This window comes from Prunus dulcis, chromosome 5 (assembly GCF_902201215.1).
Source record: "Prunus dulcis chromosome 5, ALMONDv2, whole genome shotgun sequence".
Lineage (NCBI taxonomy): Eukaryota > Viridiplantae > Streptophyta > Magnoliopsida > Rosales > Rosaceae > Prunus > Prunus dulcis.
Genome location: NC_047654.1, coordinates 14,004,831 through 14,031,976, shown reverse-complemented (window position 1 = coordinate 14,031,976; position 27,146 = coordinate 14,004,831). Strand labels below are relative to the sequence as shown.

Below are 27,146 nucleotides of genomic sequence, written 5' to 3'. Positions count from 1 at the left end.
CTCGGTTACAATTACAAAAACTCACAAGTTCCCAACCCAGAAGTTACTTTTCGACCGCAAACTTGGGGGACTACTGTTTACACCATAGTGAACTGAGAAGACCCAGCATCAAAGCGATTAGCACCAAGGCAGCCACGCCTTCTCCCCTGTCGAAGGAAGACACACTTCCGAGGTGCCAGACACTTGCCGAAGCTCCCAACTGCCAAACTTAATCCCCAGGACACGTGTCGCCACCACGACGACTCGCACAAAGTCGCACATTGGAACTTTGTGCAAACCTCCTACTTTCACCTCCCTATATATAGGGAACAGTACCCAAGTAAAAAGGGTAAATATTCTCCCACTTTTACTGTTACTCTGCCAAATTTACCACTTGCAACTGACTTAGGCATAGGAGAGCCTTCGGCTGGCACCACACCAGTGTCCGAAGCTTAACGATTGCTTCTCCCACTTTGTCTTCTGCAGGTCTCCCACCAACCTATATTTCACCAAGGGCCTGAACCCTCTTCCCTGCTACAAACCCCGCACGTCTCATCACTAAGTTGGACTCACTATTGGCCTGCCATTTTGAGCATCAACAGAGGGAAAACCTCATCCTGTACGGAGAGGAGGTGAAATCGCTAATGGAGGAAGAATGAGGAATCTGATGTCGCGATATGAGGAGAGCAGAAAAAGTTATGTACAATAACTTTGAACTCTGACTATGACATTGATGGCTAAGAACAAGATAAAGTTATGTACAATTTCTCAAGCAAATAGAACTAAAACCCAATTCCTGATCTCAAAGAATCACTCTCAGTATCATTAACAAAATTCTGTACTAACTGAACCACATCAATGAACATTCCTAAATTGAAAATTTTCACGAAATTCACAACAGAACAAAAATCAAATCAGTAAAGGCAAACAACATGAACACGAGTCATACCTAACACATGAGTTACCAAACAAAAATAAACCATATTATAGCACCAAACAAAGCAAACTACTCAGAGTGGTTTACCATCCGAGTCCTAAGAACAGCCAACAAGTCATCTAAAAGTTTTGAAACAGTACAGACAGGAGCATAATCAAACACACACCTATGTGCTGATTCCATGCGGACTTAGGTCCGTATCCCATATCAGATACGCAGTCGGATACGCTCCGATACGCGTTGGAGAGAGAGAGGAGAAGGAAAGATTCGGAGAGTGAGAGAGATGAGAGGAGGAAGAAGAAGAAAAGAAAGTCGGATACGCTGGCCGGTGCTTTTGAGGAGGGAGAGATAGATGAAGGAGAAGAGAGACGGTGGAAAAAGAAAAAGAATCGACACAAAGAGGAAGAAGAAGAAGACCTAAGTTTTCATTTTTTTAATATAAATTCTCAAATGAACGACTTCGTGGCCGTAAAAAACATAAATATGTTTATGGGTTTTGGTTCTTTCAATAATATTAAAATGGGCCTAAAAAGAACCAGAAACAAAGCCCAAACTATAACAAAAAATAAAAAGAAAATAAAAAGAAAGACCAAGAATGATACACTATATTTGTAATTTATGATTTTATGTTATTTAAATATGTTTTAAATTATATATTAATATATATTTTAATTTTCGTATTCATAACGTATCATATTCTAGTTTTTGGAAATTTTTCATATCCCCGTATCATATCGTATCATCATATTCATAGCGCTAATTGAATGTTTTTTTTTTTGGGGTTATGTATGATTTTATGCCAGCACGCTAGAGCTTTGGGATTGTTTAATTGTCAAAAAGGATAATGCTAGCCCAAATCCAGGCGCAACAAAAGCGCCCCTGACTGCTCAAAACCTGTGACTTCTTTAGAAGGCCCAAAAGATGTAGAGTGGAACAATGGGAAGACCCCAATTTCAATCAAAGGAATGAACATATTTGCTGTGTATGATGCACCAGCAAAAGAAACTGAAGCTCTTGAAGCTTTCAGAGAAGGTAGAGATTTCACTTCAGCCTTTCGACCACGAGCTCCTCACTGTTTCTCCAGTGAGGGTTTTGCCATATAAGTTGATCCAATTTGCTCCAATTGGATTGGTGAACATTCTCAACACTGGTGGTGCAATTCAGTTGCTGGAATTTGAGGATGAAGAAAACTCCTCAAATCTGGTGAGAATTGGAGTGAAGGGGTTGTGGGGAAATGAGAGTGTTTGCTTCGAAAAAGCCAAGTGCTTGTAAGATTGATGGAGAGGAGGTGAAGTTTGAGTTTGTTGATAAAATGGTCACAGTCCAAGTGCCATGGCCTAACTCTTCAACATTAATTGTCATGGATTTCTTGTTCAGAGCTGAGCAAATGAAAGAGATTTGTACTTGAGCCAATGAGAATCAGATTTGTTATTGGCAAGATCAATCTGTAATTCAAGTGTGTTTTTCATTCTAACAAAACAGCCTAGTATGATATGTGTTAGACAGGAGATCAAACTATGTGGAGTTTATTTGGTGGCAATTCACTATCATCGATTAGTATTGAACTCGCCAGAGTAAACCCAGCATCAAAGCGACTAGCACCAAGACAGCCACGTCTTCTCCCCTGCCAAAGGAAGACACACTTCTGAGGTGCCAAACACCTGTCAAAGTTTCCATCTGCCAAACCTAATCTCCAGGACACATGTCGCCGCCACAACGACTTGCACAAAGTCCCACATTGGAACTTTGTGCAAACCTCTTACTTTCACCCCCTTATAAATAGGGAACAGTACCCAAGTAAAAAGGGTAACTATTCTCCCACTTTTACTGTTACTCTAACAGAATTACCACTTGTAACTGACTTAGGCATCGGAGAGCCTTTGGCCGGCACCACACCAGTGTCCGAAGCTTAACCATTGCTCCTACCACTTTGTCTTCTGCAGGTCTCCGACCAACCTATTTCACCAAGGGCCTCAGCCCTCTTCCTTGCTGAAGACCCCGCATATCTCATCACTAAGTTGGACACAATATTGGCCAGGCTATTTTGAGCATCAACAGTTTGGCGCCGTCTGTGGGAATTTGACACTTGAATCCCCTCCTTCTCTATCAGCCCAGCTGGCTCCTTCACCCATCAGGCCCCGTCGCCTCTCCTTCACCCCACACTCTGCTATGCAGACCGAGGATAGCCGCGATACCCAGCACCATACCCCCCGCGATGGTACTTCCCGAAGGAAATTTTTGGGAGATGCCACTCTCTAGGCAGAAGTGGAGCGCCTCCGCGATAGTATTACTAAAATGTCCGGAGAAATACGAGCATCTTCATTGCCGGAATGCTGAGCTAGAGCATGACTATCGTGCTCTAAAGCGGAACCAAGAGAGGACTCGCGCCCAGGATGCCCAACAAGACCTCAGCCAGAACGTTGGGCATACTCAGCCGAACCAGCCAGTACATTCCAGCCACAGTGCCCAGGCCCAATCTAGGCTACGCAAGGGTAAAGACCACCTTCATCCGGAGCTAACCCAGTCACGACTCCTTTGCGTTCCCCCACCGAAGGACCGGCCCCATGAACCAATCAGGATCTACTAAGATTGCAGGGATCGCATCTCGGACCGTCAGCTAGGATCGATCCTTATCCCTGTCAACCTCGATGACCCACGGGTGACACACCTAGGCCCTTCGCCAGGCCCCGTCCGCGTACCAGACGGGGAAGGTGTCCACCAAGCGAAAGTTCCCCTGCTGCTTCGAAATAGAGTACAAGTACATGAACTGCTCAAATGTTGGCTCCCCCTACCCAGCCAACCACCAAGCGATGTACATCCCATGAAGAAGAATCCAAAAGTTGGGATTATACTGCCCCGGCGCATACCCCAACTTAGCCAACATCATCTGCACCCACGGATGAAAGGGTAGTCTGAAGCTGTGCTGATACATATCCGTAAAAATCATCACGGAGCCATCCGAAGGATATCTGACTACATCAGCCGCAGTGGGTAACCTCAAGCCCACATAGGTTGGAACACAAAAGTCTGTCCGCAGCTGGGCCAATTTGGCTTCTGTAAGCGTATTCCACCTCGGCAGCGGGACACCAACCCAAATGTCTACTCCCTCTGAAACTGAAGCCGCGGCTATACCCACGGACCCCGATGGTGATGCCTGGTTGCTCGAACCCACCTCTTGCGTATGAGGCAAGGCTAGAACCCGGTTCGCTATAGCCTCTAACTCTATATAATTCCTCTGCATCTCCCTATATGCAGCCGACCCGGAGTCTACCGACGGCTCACCCCTCTCACCCCCATGCCCTATCATCCTACTTTCTATAATGCCTTCTACCATACCCTCTGTCTTTGAACTCTCCTCTTCAGAACAAACATATTGGCTGGGCTCTTCACTCTCAGTGTCATCCCCACCAAAGGCAGGGGGTCAGGACTTTCTCTATCAGAACTTTCAGACATCTACAATATGCAAAAACAAGAAAAAGGAACTAATGCACATGCAAGGAGGATCGAACCACAACAACACAAACTTTTGGCAAATCTTTATGCTTGTTCATACCAAGCAAGCATTCAACATGTTCATACCAATGTTCAACGTGTTCGTCATATTCATGCTCATATTCAAAGTGTTCTTCCTAGCCTTCAACATGTTCATGCAAAGCAAGACATTTCAATTCAAAAGTTCAAGCAAAATGAGGTCTAACCTTGTTCGTACCACCACGTAGGAGTCGCCGGAAATCACCTCAACCACAAGCACCACCACAAAACCCTCGCCGGAAATCTCTTCTCCTCCTCCTCAATTTCTCACAATTTCTCTCCTCAACTCAAGTGCCTTCACCACTCCAAGTTCCTATTTATAGCCAACCAAGGGTACCCACTCCTTGATTCACGAGCAAACCCTAGCACCCTTTCATCTTCCCTCTTAAATCCCTTGTACCTACACAATTTGAAATTCCATTTTCAAATATACAAAAAGAAACAAACCAAAAAAAAAAAGTTAAGAGAAATTTATGGACCTTGCCGAACGGCAAGGCCCGTGCAAAAATCGAGAGGAGGGCCACCAAAATTCTAAACTTGACTATTCTACTTACAAAGCCTAGCCCTTGTACAAGGCTAGGGCCCAAACTTGTCTTGGCCACCCTGACAAACGACAAAATGAATTTCACCTCCACAAGCACTCCCAACACGGAAAGGCTCAGCCCAAAGGCACCCGAACCCATTTCACAATATATTATAGCTGGCCTTGCCGAACGGCAAGGCCCGGGCAACAATAAAAAGGGGACTAACCTGCCGAATGTGGACGGCCTAGCTGGAAACCAACGATGCTGCAGCAAACCTAGCTCACAAACTCCACCTAGCTCGAGAGGCTAAGCGGCAGCTCAAAGACCCAGCTCGTACCTGCAAAATCTCCGAATCGCACTCAAGCCAACACAAACCTTGACGTAACGAAGGTCTAGCACTGGCCGATCGGCAAGCTCAATCCAGCTGCTACGAAACACAAGATGGCTCTACCGAACACCTTCGGACAGCCTCCTCCTGATCAGACCCTTGCTGCAGCCTTCTCGCCAAACGCCTTGCAAACGAGCAGCCTTGCCGAAGCCGTGACAACACGAAGCCAGCAAGCTGATTCCGCCTTGCCGAAGCCTTGCTGAACCGGTCCGTCAATTTCTGATTTCAGCCGACCTTGCCGAACAGCAAGGCTTGTGTTGATGGCTTCAAAGGCTCTCAAAAAATTCTTCCCAATCACCCTTGCCGAACGGCAAGGGTCTTGCCTAAATCGGATCGTGCTCGCAGAAAGGCTTGTGTTGATGGCTTCAAAGGCTCACAAAAAATTCTTCTCAATCACCCTTGTCGAACGGCAAGGGTCTTGCCAAAATCGGATCGTGCTCGCAGTAAGGCTTGTGTTGATGGCTTCAAAGGCTCACAAAAAATTTCTTCCCAATCACCCTTGTCGAACGGCAAGGGTCTTGCCAAAATCGGATCGTGCTCGCACTGATACTCTAAAGACCAAGACCCAGACCCAGACAAATTTGCTAAACTACCTGCCGAAGGAGACTTCCTCTTGCGTGACAACACTTGCTCAAATTTATAGCCAACTCAAAACTTGCCGAACGGCAAGAGCAATGGGAAGATATTTCTACTCCTCACAATTCCAAACCCTAGCCCTTACACTTGCCGAAGCCCAGCTACTATTGCCGGCCCCAAGTCCTTGTCAAGGCCCAAACCCACCCCCCATCTTTGTTCCTTGCAAAATGGCAAAGGCCATACGAAAAAAAAAAAAGGGGGCTAGGCCCTTGCCGAACGGCAAGGACCATGGAAGAAGAAGAGATCTCCCAAAATTTTCCAAAGACCCAGCCTGCCGAAGGCCTAGCTCCCAAAAAAAAAAAAAAAAAGGGCTAGGCCCTTGCCGAACGGCAAGGACCATGGAAGAAGAAGAGATCTCCTAAAATTTTTCAAAGACCCGGCCTGCCAAAGGCCCAGCTCCCAAACAAAAACAAAAACAACAATAAAAAAATAAAATAAAAAACCCTACGGACCCAACTCTCATCCTACCTGCAACATGCCCAAGTACCCAGCTACCCAGCTACCAACAGTTCTAGAGGCTTACACAGCTTGTATCACACATTTTATGTGTTGACGCAACTCCTAGCTTGCCAACTTTGGGGACTAGGGAGTGCCCTACGGCTCCCAATGAAGCTGGAATGCTCGGTTACAATTACAAAAACTCATAAGTTCCCAACCCAGAAGTTACTTCTCGACCGCGAACTTGGGGGACTATTGTTTATACCATAGTGAACCGATCAGACCCAGCATCAAAACGACTAGCACAAAGGCAGCCACGCCTTCTCCCCTGTCGAAGGAAGACACACTTCCGAGGTGCCAGACACCTGCCGAAGCTCCCAGCTGCCAAACCTAATCTCCAGGACACATGTCGCCACCACAACGACTTGCACAAAGTCCCACATTGAAACTTTGTGCAAACCTCCTACTTTCACCTCCCTATAAATAGGGAACAGTACCCAAGTAAAAAGGGTAACTATTCTCTCACTTTTACTGTTACTCTGCCAGAATTACCACTTGTAACTGACTTAGGCATCGGAGATCCTTCGGCCGGCACCACACCGGTGTCCGAAGCTTAACGATTGCTCCTACCACTTTGTCTTCTGCAGGTCTCCCACCAACCTATTTCACCAAGGGCCTCAACCCTCTTCCCTGCTGAAGACCCCGCATATCTCATCACTAAGTTGGACTCAATATTGGCCGGGCCATTTTGAGCATCAACAATATGCTTAAATGTTTCAGTATCTCTGCCACTGACAGGCAAGGAAGGATGACCAATTACATATATTTATTACAGATGAATTAGATGCTACCGATTAAATCAAAAGGGGATGTCAAGGCCTGAATAATTAGAAGCAAACAGAGTGCCAAACCTTCATCAGAAACATTTTCACTTGATCTAACTGTAGCATCATGGTACGAAATCAATTTGTTCCCCCTGCAACTCCAACAAACAAACCCACTTGGTAAGTAAAACTTTGGAATATCAATGCTACAATACTAGTAAAATCAATTTTGTAGTTTCAATATCCAGAAGATGAGTGAGTGAGGATAATGGGCAGAAGATAAACATTTGAAATGTAAGTGTGCATTAGTTGCAATTAAATATGCATACCCTAATGCATGCATGCATACATACACAAAAAAAGCCATAGGAATTGCAATGTCACACCTGAAAGAAGAGCTTCTGTGCATACCTTTTCATTCATTCATGTGCAAAAGGAAAAGGCTCTTCTTTCAGGTGTGACATTGCAACCCCAGCCAGTGGAAATAGAAGAGCAAGAGAAGAAAAAGAAGAAGGAGGAGGAGGAGGAAGAAGAAGAGGCACCTATGGAGAAAGAGAGGGAAGAAAAAGAGGCACCAAAGGACAAAGAGAGGGAAGAAAAAGAGGCACCAAAGGACAAAGAGAAGGAAGAAGAAGAGGCACCAAGGTAGAAAGAGAAGGAAGAAGAGACATAATAATAATATAGATATAGAGCCGAAATTGTTAGTAGTTGCTAAAAAATAAGACATGCATGATCTCCAGGGGTTCAATTCTGATTTCTTTTAGACCACAGTTTGTGTTGACCAAAAAAAGAGACCGCAGTTTGGCTTCAAGTGGGGTTCTGCATAAACAAAGATACCACTTAGTAGTGATTGAATTCCACTCCCACTGGGGCTAGGAAGTAAGCCCCACTACCCAAAGCGGCGAAGAACAAATAGAATTTGCTGCCGGCTAACGGGGGTATTCCTGCATAGTTGTGGTGATAAATATTAAATATTAAATGAACGTAATTTCTTCACAAACTTGAAGAATTTCTTGGCACTTTTGATACATTCACCAGAGTCATACTTGTTATATGGTTTTGATTCATTGTTAAATTCTCTATTTGTTATTGGATTGTTTCCCTTGGTTTCAGACAGAACTTGAAGCTGCAAAATCTGAGATCGAAAGTGTTATTTTTCATTTCAGAATGAACACTTCATAACTCCTGGAACTTCTCCTGGTTAGTCCCACACTAGCCTTTTAGGGTCCCGTCCATGTTGTATTATGTTAAATTATATGTTTTAGAGAGTCAACTTGTCATCATTTTTTTACATGCATCTTCTGTATGTCCATTAAAAAAGTGATTTCAACCTATCCTTGCAGATCCTAAATTGGTCATCAATTATCTTCAATCCCTGAAGAACTCTGAGGAGTCATTGAAAGAACAGGTTAGCGAATGTTTCTTTTCATAAGTCATTAGCAATCTTCACCTTTTTGTTCATGGTTTGTTCTTCCTATCAGTTAGAGAAAGCAAAGAAAAAGGAAGCTGCTCAATTTACCCCTGCAAGCAAGATGGGAAGCGGAAAATGAGGAGATAGGCAAGAAAGCTTCTGAGGGAAAAGTGCTGCTGTTGCGTCCACTATATTTTAGATGTTATTATGTGCATTCAGTATCTTGAGTTAATTTTATGATGATCTGCTTAATATGATTTGCTATTGTTGGTCTGCAGATGCATGAATTATCTATGAAACTTGCTTTGCAAAAATCCCAAAATGCAGAACGGAGAAGTCAATTTGAAGGTCGGTGATAAATCAATTGAAATTTTAGATCTCTCTTGTATTAGTAGTGGTTGGTTGACTGACCTAATTCCTTGGTGTATAAGAATTCTGGTTGCAAAAGAATTTTTATTTATAGTTCCACGAAATCCTTGAAAAATCATATCAAATCGCCACAATTTAACAAGAATATAATATTTTATCACTTAATATTTGCCTTCCAAATAAAGCCAATATTTACCATACTTGATTCTCTTGCCATTGAACGAGGAAATAAACGAACAGTATATTATAATAAGAAGTAGGAAAAGAAAACGAAAATATTGCAATATTATATTATTATTGCCTAATTACTTACTATGAGATTATTACGATTTTGAGTTCTATACATACAAGAGGACTTGTGCTAATGTGTTATCTCTTCTCTATCCGCTTCATATATTTTATAAATAGCCTGGAATATCTTATGGTTGGTTTCTTGGTACGTACAATATTTTGTTTCTTCTTCTTCTTCATTTGGAGTGCTTGTTCGTTTTGGTGTCATGTACCCTAATAATAAGAAGCGTCGTTGTGGGAACATGGCCGCTGGTGTTGCCTTGAAATACAGTTGTAGTAGGTACATATCATCACCAGAATGGGCAAGTCTTCCTCTGCTGCCTGTATTTTTGATTCTAGATAATTTGTTTGAGCCCATTGACCATGTTTCTTTTGATGCCGTCTGCAAGCAATGGCGTTCTCTTGCAAAAGACTATAATCAAGCAACACAGCGGTGGCGGCATAACAACCTGCTTCCCATGCTCTTGATCCCTAATGAATATGAATGCCAAGGCGACGGCGGCAAGAATAGCCGCCTCCTAACGAAAACGAACCACCGAAAAGCATTATACAGCATTGCTGAAGGCAAAATCTACAACAATATTGGATTGGAAGTGCCTTTTAAAAAGAGGTCTTGTGGCTCTAGCCACGGTTGGTTTGCCACAATAGAATCCGTCACAGACCAAGGTCCGATTATAGCACTCCGGGACCCTTTCAGAAATCCGGCATCGCCCATTCTTCTCCCTCTCTTGGATGTCATACCCAAGAAACGTGACAAATACTTCCACGAATTCAATGTGAGAAAGGTCATCTTCTCTGCTGACCCTGCTTTGAATCCAGATGACTATGTGGTTGTAGCACTGTTACGTAAAGCTAATCATTTTGTGGGTATTTATGATGAATTTGCTTTCATTCATATGAAAAGAGGCCGAAGCCAAAAACGTTGGACTTGGATTAAGCCCCCACTTCCGGTCACTGATGTTATATCTTACCAAACCCAAGTCCACCTACTTGGACATCAGGGAGAGATTTGGTCATTAGATGTTAGCCCTTATAGTTCAAGAATACGACGACTAAAGCTGCTTACACATCGGGACGCAGGCTTCCACCGTTATAAAGCTACAAGATATCTTGTAGAATCAACCAAGGGAGACTTAATGCATATCGAAAGAGTTTGTAAACAAACACAAGGGGCCTACAAGAATGTTATGACTGAAAGCTTTAGGGTTTACAAGGTGGTGTTCGACGACAAAGACGGATCTGTTTTACAACATGTTGAGGTAAAAAGCATCGGAGATGATGCCTTTTTCATAGGTGACAATCATTCCGTCTCTGTTTTGGCTTCCAACTTTCATGGATGCCAGTCAAATTCCATATATTATACCCATGATTTCTCATCGTCGTCTTTTGTTTACGGAGACCATATCCAATATGATACGCTATATGGGTATTTTTAATTTAGAGAGCGGAACCATCACACAACATTTCTCCTTAGATCCTTATTCTGATTTGCAGGGTTATATACCGCCTGCAGTCTGGGTTGTACCCCAGTTTAATGGACTCCGCTAGCTACCTTCTTACAATTAAATTAACTTTTCATGTGATTTCATCAACGTAATGTATTGCACCTTTTTTTTTCTTTTTTTTTTCTTTTTCTGTGATGATAGATATGTGGAGTTTATTTTACTGATGTGTTAAGATCGATGATTTGATAATATTGCACTAAGTTTTGCTTGGGTTCCATCTGCCTTAAGGCGGCAATAGTGTGCTCTAAATGCCTCAGCCCAACGGAGGTTTGCAACCACACCCATCATTGGGCTTGTCCTAAGACCAATAATCCCGAAAAGTTGAACCCCAAAGTGGTTGATTTTGGCCAGTAATAATAATAATATTATGTCGTTGCCTCTATGCTCTCATTCTTCGAAATCAAGTTCTAGGGTTTTGAGAATTCAAGCTCCATGGCTTGGCTACCCACAATCGTATCGATGACGTAAGGCCTCCGGTGCCCTAGCTATTGCCCCAGTTTTTATTGACTTTAGTTTGTGATTAATTGGAATGCGTTTTTGTTCAATACAGGATGATCATTTCGGAGGCCATTTTCTTGGAACTCACAATTTCAGGCGGCGTGGTATGCTTCATTTTCCTTGCAACCAAACACTGGCTTCCAATGTGCGATTGAATTTTTCTTATTGATTTCTTTATCCTTCTTTTTATTAAAAATAAATTAATTAATTTATTAAAAAAAAATAGATTTAGGTAAAAAGAGAAGCTTTGGGGATCTTGAGACGAAGAAGAGGATTATTTTTTTCCTTTTGGCTCAAAACAGGTCTTTTCTTATTCATTACGGGCATTCTAATTTTGGAAATGTTGAACCTTTACCATTATATGTAAATGTGTCTCTTTGTGTATATCTGTTCTTCCCTTACTGTCTTGGTTGGACTTGTATGAAACATTGGTAAAGTCAAAAGTGTATTTTTTATTTCTGCAACAATATTGTTGTAAATTAGTGCGTTAATCCGACGGAATAGTTTAGGTGAAGAACCAAATATTTATGAATGCTGATATGATGCGTATTTTAAGCATGATGTTGCATTTGTGGGGAAAAAAAAGAAGTTAAGAGGTAATGTATGACTTTTGTGAAGGTTATCTCAGATTTTAGAAGAGTTATACTTGGGATGTGGCAGTTTTTGTCCAATGTCAGAAAATATGTTAAAGAGTAGGATTTTGTTATGTGTAAACCGGTCTCTATTTCTAAGAAGTTACATGCATGCATTGGCTTCCACAAATTCTTGCTTATATAAGAGAGTTCTGCGGTATATATTCTCCTTTGTTCATTTTATCTAATGATTATGTGTACAATGCAGGGAACTCAAAAGTTGAAGAAACTGCTCCTGGTGTTGCAACAGGAATGATTTTGTCTCTTCATGAAACGTATTGAGGAACAATGGGTTATGCTTCACTGATTAAACCTCTATATCACTGGAAATTATAATGCATTGACTTTTCTTTAGGTCCTGATTTTTATACTTTTATTGCAACTCTTTTTGCAGTCTTCAAAACTGTAAAGATACTCTTGCAACATGCCAAGTATGTATTTGTTGTTCAACCTTTTCCTTCTCTCTATTTCTTTATTGTCTTTCTTCAGATATCGAAATATAAATTCTGAATTTCTTTTAGTCAACTAGGTAAAATATTGGATGCTTATAGTTGTGGTGATAAATATTAAATATTAAATGAACGTAATTTCATCACAAACTCGAAGAATTTCTTGGCACTTGTTGATACGTTCACTAGAGTCTTACTTGTTATATGCTTTTGATTCATTGTTAAATTCTCTATTTGTTAATGGATTGTTTCCCTTCGTTTCAGATGGAACTTGAAGCTGCAAAATCTGAGATTTGAAAGCAGCATTCTTCATTTCTGAATGAACACTAGCCTTTTAGGGTACCTTTCTTGTTGTATTATGTAAAATTATATGTTTTAGAGAGTCAATTCCTCATCATTTTTTAGGTGCATCTTCTGTATGTCCATTAAAAAGGTGATTTCAACCTATCCTTCTAGATCCTAAATTGGTCACCAATTATCTTCAGTCCCTGAAGAACTCTGAGGAGTCATTGAAAGAACAGGTTAGTGAATGTTTCTTTTCAAAAGTCATTAGCATTCTTCATCTTTTTGTTCATGGTTTGTTCTTCCTATCAGTTAGAGAAAGCAAGCTTCTCAGTTTTACTCCTACAAGCAAGATGGGGAAGCAGTTAATGGCTAAATGTAGGACCCGGCAAGAGGAAAATGAGGAGATAGGCAAGGAAGCTTCTGAGGGAAAGGTGCTGCTGTTGCGTCCACTATATTTTAGATGTTATTATGTGCATTCAGTATCTTGAGTTAATTTTATCCTCAGCTATAATCATCATCTTTTGTTTTTCCTTGCAATTTTTTTATTCGTCCAATTTTCCTGGGTGTGAGAAATTAATAGAGGACTCTGCAATTTCCCTACATGCAAATTTTGACACGTCTTTCTTTTCAACGTTTTGGAGGGGGATTAGGTTAGACTGTGGATGTTTATTTGCAAGCATTAAATGTTTCAAAAAATTTGGGCACCAGAGTCCTTTTAAATAAAATAATACTGCTTTTGCCACCAAAGTATTCTACTGTTAGAACCGAAGCAAATATAAACATCTTCGATGTGTTAATATGTCCATGCTTTCAAATATACTGTCCTCATTTTGTTTTCTAACAAATGTATGCACTTTTATTCTCTTGGAGGTGGTCGTCTGTTTGGTTGTGATGATCTGCTTAATATGATTTGCTATTGTTGGTCTGCAGATGCAGGAATTATCCATGAAACTTGCTTCGCAAAAATCCCTAAATGCAGAACTGAGAAGTCAATTTGAAGGTCGGGGATATATCAATTGAAATTTTAGATTTATCTCGTATTAGTAGAATGTATATGCTAAATGGTACTTCTAATGCCCTGGCGCAATATTATTTGGCATTTTATATTTTTAACTATATTTTGTGTTTCTACATACAAGATTTTGCACAAACATATGGAGGGGCTCACAAATGACGTTGAAAGATCAAATGAAATGGTTTTCTTCCCTTCCCTCAGCTTCTGTTAGTGCTTGGTTTTGGTTTACATGGATCATACATCATCATAGTTTTAAAGACGTACTATTCAATGTCTTTTCTTTTGCTCAAGATCTGCTGCTGTCTAATTTATCGATCGCACAGTTAATAAACATGGACCAGATAATAAACATGAGCAATATGCTAAGCATACCCAGGGCTGGCCCTAGGCGATAAACTAAATAAGGCCCTTCCCTTAGTATACAGTGGCGAAAAAAACAACAAATAAAATGATTTTACCTAGATCATAGAGTGCGTGAATAATGATTTTACAACAAATAATTATAGTGCATAATCCTACATGGTCATTATAAAGTAGAGTCTTAAGTCTCTTAACATCAAAGTCATTGTCTATGTATAATCTGGAAATTGAAAAAATAGTTTGATGGGTAGGAACAAATATATGAAAAAATAAAATTATAAATCATATTACCTTTTCAATTTCTCATGTTCCTCCCCTCTTGGTCACCAAAAATATGGTGGTGGATTATTAAGAGATGGGTGGATTAAATAGAGTTCTTCCATGGAGAAACTAACTAGGAGAGGAATCGCCTTCTGGGAAGGAGTCGCCTTCGTCAAGCACATGTTTCTATTTTTGGGTGGGAAAGGAAGAAACTTTTTGGGAAGAGGAAACGAAAAAATTTAATTTAATTGCTTTATTTATTTAGAATAAATTGGATAATAGTATATATGTATATAAATTTAGGGGTGGCCCCTCTCGCCCACCCCCAATGCCATGGTATGCCCTAATCCGAGCACGTGAGTACAAATATAGTAGTGGTTGGTTGACTGACCTAATTCCTTGGAGGCCAAGGTCACTTAGTGTATAAGAATTCTGTTTGCAAAAGAATTGTTATTTATAGTTCCACGAAATCCTTGAAAAATCATATCAAATCGCCACAATTTAACAGGAATATAATATTTTATCACTTAATATTTGCCTTCCAAATAAAGCCAATATTTACCGTACTTGATTCTCTTGCCATTGAACGAGGAAATAAACGAACAGTATATTATAATAAGAAGTAGGAAAAGAAAACGAAAATATTGCAATATTATATTATTATTGCCTAATTACTTACTATGAGATTATTACGATTTTGAGTTCTATACATACAAGAGGACTTGTGCTAATGTGTTATCTCTTCTCTATCCGCTTCATATATTTTATAAATAGCCAGCAATATCTTAGGGAATACAAGTTTTTGGTGCTAAGATCGTGAGCAATGATCCAGAGATGGCTGAGATACTGATAGGTTCAGATCTCCTTATCATCACTTGTCCGGCCCGCTCCCGGACAAACCTATCGCCTCCGATGCTGTGTCTCCGGCTTCGGTGCTCCGATCCGGAACAGTTCGCTAAGAAGATTCTGAACACTGAGCAATTTACACCGACGGCCAAACATTGTGAATGGAATGTTAAAAATGAATGTTGCTTCTCATAGCTATATACATGTAGTGTAGTTCATTGAGGGACATCCGATTAAATTTGAACATAGCATTACCTGTAGTGCTGCACTTGGTAGTACGATTGGAATAAGAAGTTCTCTAATTTCATCTTCTTTTTCTGAATTCTTTAGCAGTACGTTTGCCTTAAAATGCTTTTTGTTTCTGTTATGCAACTACAGTTTGGTGCAAATAAAATGCTTGATGACTGGGAGGAGAATCTGGCTGTGATAACTGCAAACAGAACAAAAGATGATGAACTCGTAATTATTCATCTTGCAGATTGCTTATGGAAGGATAGAAGTGAGGTATGATACTGTTACATGTAACCTTTCTCCTTTACGCATGTTAACTTTTTATCACTAAATCGGACATGAGTTGTGTATCAGATTACTGCAGCACACATCTGCTATTTAGTGGCAGAAGCAAATTTTGAGTCATACTCCGATAGCACAAGACTATGTCTAATTGGAGCAGATCACTGGAAATCACCTCGAACTTATGCTAGTCCGGAGGCCATTCAGGTGCTTTTCGAATGCTGTTATCTTTTGTGCAGTATCTCTTCATTTTATTCTTCAGAAACTTCTCCTTGTGCTAGTTATTTTTTGGTGCCTGGATCGTGCCTGAATGCACACTTTAATGCAACAGTGCGAATCTGGACTCCAAGTAACATCGTATGGTAGCTTTATCAGAGATTTCAGGGTTGAAAGTTAATGTTTTTTTTTGTAACATCCTTAAATCATAGCATAAGCCAGGTCTTGGACACTAGATCAACAGTGTCTAATCTCATTTGTCTCTCATTTTAGTGTTTTCCCCTCCCCTAATTCCTAATTCGATTTTTTTGACCCTAACCTGTTCATTTATCTTTCTTCTCTACTTGATCTTTATTTTCTTTTATTTTACCCTTTGAGCGATAAGTAACGACTTCCTAGTCACTTATAGCTTCAATATAAATTCTATCCTTGGAAAACTGATTCTTATTTGCTTGTTCATATGCAATGAGACATAATAATTGCTTAACGAGAGTCTTGTATTAATTCCTTTAAGCAATGCTTTCTGGAGTCTATACTCAGTTTGCCCTTATGGTCTCTTGACAGAGGACTGAACTATATGAATATTCAAGGGTGCTTGGAAACTCTCAGTTTATCCTTGTAACATTTCAGCCATACAAGCTCATATATGCTCACATGCATTTTTCTTTTATTTGGTGCTTTCTTTCACATCTGTTTTTCTTAACAAAGTGCATGTAATACAGGTACTGTAAAACAATACTAAAGTCTTTGAAAACCGGAAGAGCACCAGAAGTGGAAGCACAGCTAGTATTATCTCTTGAGGAGAGGATTAAAACCCATCAGCAGGTAGTTCTTTGTCCTATTGTTTGTATGTTCATCATTTTCAAGCTAATATGACTAATCCCTCTGAATGCACATTCCATTTTCAGGGTGGATACTCTGTAAATTTGGTTTCTACAAAGTTTGTAGGTAAAGACTGTGGGTCTAGTCTTAAGACCTCGCCCAGGCAAACAGGTAGTTTTTACTTTCATATATTACGGTTTCCTTCTTTTTCTTTTCTTTTTCTCATAACCATTTTTCAGAAACAAGTACAGATGTTGCAGTTATATGCACACATAAATAAAAAAAACAATAGGAATTGCAATGTGGGTTTCTGTGGAACGGCTTCTATTCTATAGACTATGCATTCAGTTTCATATGTTTCCAAATTATCAGCCTGCAAATAATATTTCCAACCAAACTATAAATCACTCCACCTAATATCAAAGAGATAATAGATTTCAAAACACCAATAACCACGACACTTAAAAATTTAATCAGCACAAGACACAGATTAGAATGAAGAGAATGAAGGAGGTACCTGGTCTCGCGTGCTATAGNNACCAACCAGCATTCAGGTCCTGGTAAAATCCACTACCGGCATGGAAATAAAGCTGAGAGCTTCGAGAGCTTTCGTCCCAAACAAAAGCCTCGTGGGAGTTTAGGGCTCTATGTCACTCGGGCTCGAAAGAATAGAATTCAGGACCGTCTGTGTAACGCGGGTATGAAGATGGACTTGGGTTAAAATTATAGAAACGCGCTAAAATGGGCCATTCAATACTTGACCCAAAAATCAAATTATGAAATGCCAAAATCAAATATGGATTCTTTCCGTCTCTCACTTGTGTGGGTGGATTCGGTTCTGTACACACCGACCATTAAATCCACCACTGTTGAAATGCCAAAATCAAAACCATCACCTACAATGATCCCGTCGATTTATCAGATGTCTGTTGAACTAAACCATCGGTCGGAATGATTTGGCCGCGTAATAATTATCAAATTATACGCATAAAATAACTCAAATAAATAAAATATAAATAACCATTGTTGAATTTTTCGTCCACTAGACACATAAGTCAATAAGAACACGGCACAACTATAAATGGTTAACCCGAACATAACACGGTTAATGAGTCCGCAGCCCAACTATAGGAATCCGAGTGTCGCTTGTGTCGGTTCATCCCTTAAGCCCAATAGATCCTGGAAAGGAACTGGGCTAACTTCAATTTTGAAAATATGTCCACTGAGGCGATCAGAAGGTGGGTTTGTATACACTACTAAACTGTGCAACCGTACACGGCTGATACCAAAGCTGTTCCCCCAAAAGCCCGACCCAACCCTTCTTGTTTCTGATTCACTGCATCAAACAGTTGTGTTGTTCTACTTTCAGCTTCGCAGTTTTTGTTAAAATTGCTTATCGCTTACTCTCTTCGAAATCAAGTTCTAGGGTTTTGAGAATTCAAGCTCCATGACTTGGCTACCCACACTCGTATCGATGACGTAAGGCCTCCGGTGCCCTAGCTATTGCCCAGTTTTTATTGACTTTAGTTTGTGATTAATTGGAATGTGTTTTTGTTCAATACAGGATGATCATTTCGGAGGCCATTTTCCTGGAACTCACAATTCCAGGCGGCCTGGTATGCTTCATTTTCCTTGCAACCAAACACTGGCTTCCAATGTGTGATTGAATTTTTCTTGTTGATTTCTTTATCCTTCTCTTTTCTTAAAATGGAAATTTAGGTAAAAAGAGAAGCTTTTGGGGATCTTGAGACTGTCATCCAACTCTCATCCTCAAATTTCTCAAATTTTTTTATTATTTATATTTAATGACTGTCCTCCATCATATCTAAAGTTAGAATCTGTTTGAACAAAACACAGATTGATGCCATTAGGACAAATTTTCCTTGGCAATTTCTCTACTTTAATTAAATTATTCTACAGGATGACAAAAACATGTTTTGGGTTGGGCCCATAGAGGGTGAGAGGGTGAGAGGCAGACCAGTTGGTTATAAATTTGTCTCATGTAATAAGTGTACCTTTATGCGTGGCTTAGAATAGTCGTAGCCACCCAAAACAAAAAGAGAAGATTTTCCTCTTTTTTTTTTTCGGGGGTTAAAGTGGGGAAGGGGAAGGCGGTTTTCTCAAATGTTAGTTTATTGCATTCTTAAATGTTAGTTTATTACATTCTCAAATGTTAGTTTATTGCATTCTTAAATGTTAGTTTATTACATTCTCAAATGTTAGAATAGTAATGTGCTATGAAAGTTCGAACATGATTCTACTAAAATGCAAATCGAGGTTTTAGACCACCATGATCATTATGATTTAGAATAATAATGCAGCGTGGGCCCCTAAGGTGGGGAGCAAAAGAATCCGTGCGTTAATCCGACATAATAGTTTAGGTGAAGAACCAAATATTTATGGATGCTCATATGATGCGTATTTTAAGCATGATGTTTCATTTGTGGGGAAAAAAAGTTCAGAGAGGTAATGTATGACTTTTATGAAGGTATATCTCAGATTTTAGGAGTTTTTGTGTGAGAAAAGACAATAGTTTTAACTTGGAAGTAAGCTAATGCACTTCAACAGAAGAGTCAAAAAGTTGTTGTTGTCCAATGTCAAAAAGTTATGTTAAAGAGTAGGATTTTATTGTGTATACGGGTCGCTATTTCTAAGAAGTTGCATGCATTGGCTTCCACAAATTCTTGCTTATATAAGAGATGGGTGGATTAGATAGAGTTCTTCTTTGGAGAAACTAACTAGTAGAGGAATCGCCTTCTGGGAAGGAGTTGCATTTGTCAAGCACATGTTGTTTCTGTTTTTGCGTGGGAAACGAAGAAACTTTCTGGGAAGAGGAAACGAAGAAACTTAATTTAATTGTGTGTTGTTTGTGTTTTTTTATAATATATAATAAATTGGACAATGATATATATATGTATATAAATTTAGGGCCCCTTAATTGGAGGCCCATGGCAGAGGCCCTTTCTTGCCCACCCCCAAGGCCGGTTCTGAGCATACCACATTTACATACCACATTGTGTATTATCTCTTTAATAGAGGTGGAGTCGACCAATACGATGAGACCCCACCTCTATTAGATAGGTGGTATATAGATGTGGAATAATTAGCATTTTTGAATAAACACACATATAAAAAATGGTATGCCCTGATCCGAGCTGAGTACATATACAGTAGTGGTTGGAGGCCAAGATTACTTGGTGTATAAGAATTCTGGTGGGAAAAGAATTGTTATTTATAGTTCCACGAAATCCTTGAAAAATCATATCAAATCGCCACAATTTAACAAGAATATCATATTTTATCACTTAATATTTGCCTTCCAAACAAAGCCAATATTTACCGTACTTGATTCTCTTGCCATTGAACGAGGAAATAAACGAACAGTATATTATAATAAGAAGTAGGAAAAGAAAACGAAAATATTGCAATATTATATTATTATTGCCTAATTACTTACTATGAGATTATTACGATTTTGAGTTCTATACATACAAGAGGACTTGTGCTAATGTGTTATCTCTTCTCTATCCGCTTCATATATTTTATAAATAGCCAGCAATATCTTAGGGAATACAAGAGAATTCTTGGTGCGAACAATATTTTGTTTCTTCTTCTTCTTAATTTGGAGTGCTTGTTCGTTTTGGTGTCATGTACCCTAATAATAAGAAGCGTCGTTTTGGTGTCATGTACCCTAATAATAAGAAGCGTCGTTGTGGGAACATGGTCGCTGGTGTTGCCTTCAAATACAGTTGCAGTGGGTACATATCATCACCAGAATGGGCAAGTCTTCCTCTGCTGCCTGTGTTTTGTATTCTAGATAATTTGTTTGAGCCCATTGACCATGTTTCTTTTGCTGCCGTCTGCACGCAATGGCGTTCTCTTGCAAAAGACTATAATCAAGCAACACAGCGGTGGCGGCATAACAACCTACTTCCCATGCTCTTGATCCCTAGTGAATATGAATGCCAAGGCGACGGCGGCAAGAATAGCCGCCTCCTAACGAAAACGAACCACCGAAAAGCATTATACAGCATTGCTGAAGGCAAAATCTACAACAATATTGGATTGGAAGTGCCTTTTAAAAAGAGGTCTTGTGGCTCTAGCCACGGTTGGTTTGCCACAATAGAATCCGTCACAGACCAAGGTCCGATTATAGCACTCCGGGACCCTTTCAGAAATCCGGCATCGCCCATTCTTCTCCCTCTCTTGGATGTCATACCCAAGAAACGTGACAAATACTTCCACGAATTCAATGTGAGAAAGGTCATCTTCTCTGCTGACCCTGCTTTGAATCCAGATAACTATGTGGTTGTAGCACTGTTACGTAAAGCTAATCATCTTGTGGGTATTTATGATGAATTTGCTTTCATTCATATGAAAAGAGGCCGAAGTCAAAAACGTTGGACTTGGATTAAGCCCCCACTTCCGGTCACTGATGTTTTATCTTACCAAACCCAAGTCCACCTACTTGGACATCAGGGAGAGATTTGGTCATTAGATGTTAGCCCTTATACTCCAAGAATACGACGACTAAAGCTGCTTACACATCCGGACGCAGGCTTCCACCGTTATAAAGCTACAAGATATCTTGTAGAATCAACCAAGGGAGACTTAATGCATATCGAAAGAGTTTGTAAACAAACACAAGGGGCCTACAAGAATGTTATGACTGAAAGCTTTAGGGTTTACAAGGTGGTGTTCGACGACAAAGACGGATCTGTTTTACAACATGTTGAGGTAAAAAGCATCGGAGATGAGGCCTTTTTCATAGGTGACAATCATTCCGTCTCTGTTTTGGCTTCCAACTTTCATGGATGCCAGTCAAATTCCATATATTATACCCATGATTTCTCATCGTCGTCTTTTGTTTACGGAGACCATATCCAATATGATACGCTATATGACGACATGCCATGTCGCGATATGGGTATTTTTAATTTAGAGAGCGGAACCATCACGCAACATTTCTCCTTGGATCCTTATTCTGATTTGCAGGGTTATATACCGCCTGCAGTCTGGGTTGTACCCCAGTTTAATGGACTCCGCTAGCTAGCTTCTTACAATTAAATTAACTTTTCATGTGATTTCATCAACGTAATGTATTGCACCTTTTTTTTTCTTTTTTATTTTTTCTTTTTCTTTTTCTTTTTTATGATGATCCATGTGATCAACTGTGTTCCTTTTTCTTTTTTTCTTTTTTTTTTCCTAATAGATATGTGGAGTTTATTTTACTGATGTGTTAAGATCGATGATTTGATAATATTGCACTAAGTTTTGCTTGGGTTCCATCTGCCTTAAGGCGGCAATAGTGTGCTCTAAATGCCTCAGCCCAACGGAGGTTTGCAACCACACCCATCATTGGGCTTGTCCTAAGACCAATAATCCCGAAAAGTTGAACCCCAAAGTGGTTGATTTTGGCCAGTAATAATAATAATATTATGTCGTTGCCTCTATGCTCTCATTCTTCGAAATCAAGTTCTAGGGTTTTGAGAATTCAAGCTCCATGGCTTGGCTACCCACAATCGTATCGATGACGTAAGGCCTCCGGTGCCCTAGCTATTGCCCCAGTTTTTATTGACTTTAGTTTGTGATTAATTGGAATGCGTTTTTGTTCAATACAGGATGATCATTTCGGAGGCCATTTTCTTGGAACTCACAATTTCAGGCGGCGTGGTATGCTTCATTTTCCTTGCAACCAAACACTGGCTTCCAATGTGCGATTGAATTTTTCTTATTGATTTCTTTATCCTTCTTTTTATTAAAAATAAATTAATTAATTTATTAAAAAAAAATAGATTTAGGTAAAAAGAGAAGCTTTGGGGATCTTGAGACGAAGAAGAGGATTATTTTTTTCCTTTTGGCTCAAAACAGGTCTTTTCTTATTCATTACGGGCATTCTAATTTTGGAAATGTTGAACCTTTACCATTATATGTAAATGTGTCTCTTTGTGTATATCTGTTCTTCCCTTACTGTCTTGGTTGGACTTGTATGAAACATTGGTAAAGTCAAAAGTGTATTTTTTATTTCTGCAACAATATTGTTGTAAATTAGTGCGTTAATCCGACGGAATAGTTTAGGTGAAGAACCAAATATTTATGAATGCTGATATGATGCGTATTTTAAGCATGATGTTGCATTTGTGGGGAAAAAAAGAAGTTAAGAGGTAATGTATGACTTTTGTGAAGGTTATCTCAGATTTTAGAAGAGTTATACTTGGGATGTGGCAGTTTTTGTCCAATGTCAGAAAATATGTTAAAGAGTAGGATTTTGTTATGTGTAAACCGGTCTCTATTTCTAAGAAGTTACATGCATGCATTGGCTTCCACAAATTCTTGCTTATATAAGAGAGTTCTGCGGTATATATTCTCCTTTGTTCATTTTTACTAATGATTATGTGTACAATGCAGGGAACTCAAAAGTTGAAGAAACTGCTCCTGGTGTTGCAACAGGAATGATTTTGTCTCTTCATGAAACGTATTGAGGAACAATGGGTTATGCTTCACTGATTAAACCTCTATATCACTGGAAATTATAATGCATTGACTTTTCTTTAGGTCCTGATTTTTATACTTTTATTGCAACTCTTTTTGCAGTCTTCAAAACTGTAAAGATACTCTTGCAACATGCCAAGTATGTATTTGTTGTTCAACCTTTTCCTTCTCTCTATTTCTTTATTGTCTTTCTTCAGATATCGAAATATAAATTCTGAATTTCTTTTAGTCAACTAGGTAAAATATTGGATGCTTATAGTTGTGGTGATAAATATTAAATATTAAATGAACGTAATTTCATCACAAACTCGAAGAATTTCTTGGCACTTGTTGATACGTTCACTAGAGTCTTACTTGTTATATGCTTTTGATTCATTGTTAAATTCTCTATTTGTTAATGGATTGTTTCCCTTCGTTTCAGATGGAACTTGAAGCTGCAAAATCTGAGATTTGAAAGCAGCATTCTTCATTTCTGAATGAACACTAGCCTTTTAGGGTACCTTTCTTGTTGTATTATGTAAAATTATATGTTTTAGAGAGTCAATTCCTCATCATTTTTTAGGTGCATCTTCTGTATGTCCATTAAAAAGGTGATTTCAACCTATCCTTCTAGATCCTAAATTGGTCACCAATTATCTTCAGTCCCTGAAGAACTCTGAGGAGTCATTGAAAGAACAGGTTAGTGAATGTTTCTTTTCAAAAGTCATTAGCATTCTTCATCTTTTTGTTCATGGTTTGTTCTTCCTATCAGTTAGAGAAAGCAAAGAGAAAGGAAGCTTCTCAGTTTTACTCCTACAAGCAAGATGGGGAAGCAGTTAATGGCTAAATGTAGGACCCGGCAAGAGGAAAATGAGGAGATAGGCAAGGAAGCTTCTGAGGGAAAGGTGCTGCTGTTGCGTCCACTATATTTTAGATGTTATTATGTGCATTCAGTATCTTGAGTTAATTTTATCCTCAGCTATAATCATCATCTTTTGTTTTTCCTTGCAATTTTTTTATTCGTCCAATTTTCCTGGGTGTGAGAAATTAATAGAGGACTCTGCAATTTCCCTACATGCAAATTTTGACACGTCTTTCTTTTCAACGTTTTGGAGGGGGATTAGGTTAGACTGTGGATGTTTATTTGCAAGCATTAAATGTTTCAAAAAATTTGGGCACCAGAGTCCTTTTAAATAAAATAATACTGCTTTTGCCACCAAAGTATTCTACTGTTAGAACCGAAGCAAATATAAACATCTTCGATGTGTTAATATGTCCATGCTTTCAAATATACTGTCCTCATTTTGTTTTCTAACAAATGTATGCACTTTTATTCTCTTGGAGGTGGTCGTCTGTTTGGTTGTGATGATCTGCTTAATATGATTTGCTATTGTTGGTCTGCAGATGCAGGAATTATCCATGAAACTTGCTTCGCAAAAATCCCTAAATGCAGAACTGAGAAGTCAATTTGAAGGTCGGGGATATATCAATTGAAATTTTAGATTTATCTCGTATTAGTAGAATGTATATGCTAAATGGTACTTCTAATGCCCTGGCGCAATATTATTTGGCATTTTATATTTTTAACTATATTTTGTGTTTCTACATACAAGATTTTGCACAAACATATGGAGGGGCTCACAAATGACGTTGAAAGATCAAATGAAATGGTTTTCTTCCCTTCCCTCAGCTTCTGTTAGTGCTTGGTTTTGGTTTACATGGATCATACATCATCATAGTTTTAAAGACGTACTATTCAATGTCTTTTCTTTTGCTCAAGATCTGCTGCTGTCTAATTTATCGATCGCACAGTTAATAAACATGGACCAGATAATAAACATGAGCAATATGCTAAGCATACCCAGGGCTGGCCCTAGGCGATAAACTAAATAAGGCCCTTCCCTTAGTATACAGTGGCGAAAAAAAACAACAAATAAAATGATTTTACCTAGAGCATAGAGCGCGTGAATAATGATTTTACAATAAATAATTATAGAGCATAATCCTACATGGTCATTATAAAGTAGAGTCTAAGTCTCTTAACATCAAAGTCATTGTCTATGTATAATCTGGAAATTGAAAAAATAGTTTGATGGGTAGGAACAAATATATGAAAAAATAAAATTATAAATCATATTACCTTTTCAATTTCTCATGTTCCTCCCCTCTTGGTCACCAAAAATATGGTGGTGGATTATTAAGAGATGGGTGGATTAAATAGAGTTCTTCCATGGAGAAACTAACTAGGAGAGGAATCGCCTTCTGGGAAGGAGTCGCCTTCGTCAAGCACATGTTTCTATTTTTGGATGGGAAAGGAAGAAACTTTTTGGGAAGAGGAAACGAAGAAATTTAATTTAATTGCTTTATTTATTTAGAATAAATTGGATAATAGTATATATGTATATAAATTTAGGGGCCCTTAATTGGAGGCCCATGGCCAAGGCCCCTCTCGCCCACCCCCAATGCCATGGTATGCCCTAATCCGAGCACGTGAGTACAAATACAGTAGTGGTTGGTTGACTGACCTAATTCCTTGGAGGCCAAGATTACTTAGTGTATAAGAATTCTGTTTGCAAAAGAATTGTTATTTATAGTTCCACGAAATCCTTGAAAAATTATATATATACTAAAGCCCAGTGCAACTAAATACTGTAGCTAAGCACAGTATAATGACGGAAATGCCCTTCATTTTTCTGTTGTTTTTCGTTTTTTTTTCCTGCAGCACAGTAAATTGACGAAACTGCCCTTGACTAAACAGCATCTTTTGTTCCCGTTTTTGCCCCTCCTCCTTCGTTGAGAGGATTTCGTCCGCTGAGACAAAACCCTGTCTTCGGTTCGTTTCCAACCAGCTGGTTGGGGGGCAGCCATGGAAGAACAGTGTTCGTTGCTGGACATGCGTTGGAGGCCGTCGATTTTTGTTTGGGAAGTGAGCTGCAAATCCAGCCGCGCTTTCAGTCTTCGTGTCACAGATTTAGGATCGGGAGATTTCATCTTTTCTACAGCCTTCGACTGGCTTCCATCTTTCTTGCTTGCGAATATTTGCATCCTTTGTCTTCAGGTATGCATCTCATCAACTTTTTAACAGATCTTTTGGTCTTTATTTCATGAATTTGATTGTTGGCTGGGAGATTTTTCGTACTTTGTAGAGTTGTGTTCATTTTTTTGGTTATTTTGATTTCAGGTTCTTGGGTAATCTCTAATGGTTTATTTAGTTATTTTTTAGGAATTTGGGTTCATTTATTTGATTCCTTTGATTTTAGGTTTTTGGATAAAGCATTGGAAAGCAAAGACTGAGCATGTTTTTTTTTTTTAATTGAAAAAATTCCCTTTTTTTATCTGCTATTGGTGATAAAATTGATGAAATTGATGATAAAATACAAGCAAAAAAGAAGTGAAGCTTAATTAGGTTTTGACAAAATAGAAATTAGGGATGATTGGGTTCATTTATTTGGTTATTTTGATTTTCAGGTTTTTGGATAAAACATTGGAAAGCAAAGACTAAACATTTTTTTTTATTGAAAAAATTCCTTTTTTTTATCTGCTGTTGGTAATAAAATTGATGAAATTGCTCACATGTCTATTTGCTCACATGTTGATCTGGTTATACATGGACAGTTATAAGTTATAACACATTTGGGCTCCCCTGGAAGAGGTTCTCTTTGGTCTCTTGACCTTTCTTTCACTTTATCTGCAGCATCAGAGAATTGTAAGCAAAAAATGGGGCTTAAATAAGAAAAGAAAGGGGTTGTGCAAGTATTCATGATTTTATTGCAACAATGAATCATGACTACTATAAAGCTCAAATTCAATACCAGTAACTTGATTCCCATATGTTACTACCACTGAACTCTTGCATTGGTCATCATTGCTTGGGTGTTCCATTGTATAAGCTTGATAATCACATGGATGCTGCAATGCAAACCCCAAAATATTACGATTGCAAAA

The 27,146-nt window shown here is 39.1% G+C and overlaps 2 protein-coding genes, 2 long non-coding RNA genes and 1 pseudogene across 5 annotated transcripts; 4 read left to right on the top strand and 1 right to left on the bottom strand.

The window, feature by feature from the left end:
* The window catches only part of LOC117629095, a 3,016-nt pseudogene extending 1,917 nt beyond the window's left edge, over positions 1–1,099 (bottom strand).
* Positions 1,100–9,570: 8,471 nt separating this feature from the next.
* LOC117629094 (F-box protein At2g26160-like) lies at positions 9,571–10,764 on the top strand. Its single transcript, XM_034361605.1, has one exon. It carries the CDS (start codon positions 9,571–9,573, stop codon positions 10,762–10,764), a length of 1,194 nt encoding a protein of 397 aa, XP_034217496.1.
* A 426-nt stretch (positions 10,765–11,190) lies between these two features.
* Positions 11,191–13,018, top strand: LOC117628218. Of its 2 annotated transcripts, XR_004585929.1 has the most exons (5): positions 11,191–11,297; positions 11,384–11,435; positions 12,172–12,394; positions 12,677–12,933; positions 13,007–13,018. It is a non-coding gene; the product is annotated as an uncharacterized LOC117628218 (long non-coding RNA). The 2 variants fall into 2 exon arrangements; XR_004585928.1 differs by lacking the exon at positions 13,007–13,018 and having other exon boundaries at positions 12,677–13,000.
* Positions 13,019–13,023: 5 nt separating this feature from the next.
* On the top strand, positions 13,024–13,813 carry LOC117628219. The gene is made up of 2 exons (XR_004585930.1): positions 13,024–13,128; positions 13,628–13,813. It is a non-coding gene; the product is annotated as an uncharacterized LOC117628219 (long non-coding RNA).
* Positions 13,814–20,450: 6,637 nt separating this feature from the next.
* Positions 20,451–21,779, top strand: LOC117629093 (F-box protein At2g26160-like). Its single transcript, XM_034361604.1, has one exon. The coding sequence runs from the start codon at positions 20,451–20,453 to the stop codon at positions 21,777–21,779; it is 1,329 nt and encodes a 442-aa protein (XP_034217495.1).
* Positions 21,780–27,146: the final 5,367 nt, after the last annotated feature.

Coding starts and splice junctions, on each gene's coding strand:
- LOC117629093 (XM_034361604.1), top strand. CDS start 20,451: ATGGTCGCTGGTGTTGCCTTCAAATACAGTTGCAGTGGGTACATATCA.
- LOC117629094 (XM_034361605.1), top strand. CDS start 9,571: ATGGCCGCTGGTGTTGCCTTGAAATACAGTTGTAGTAGGTACATATCA.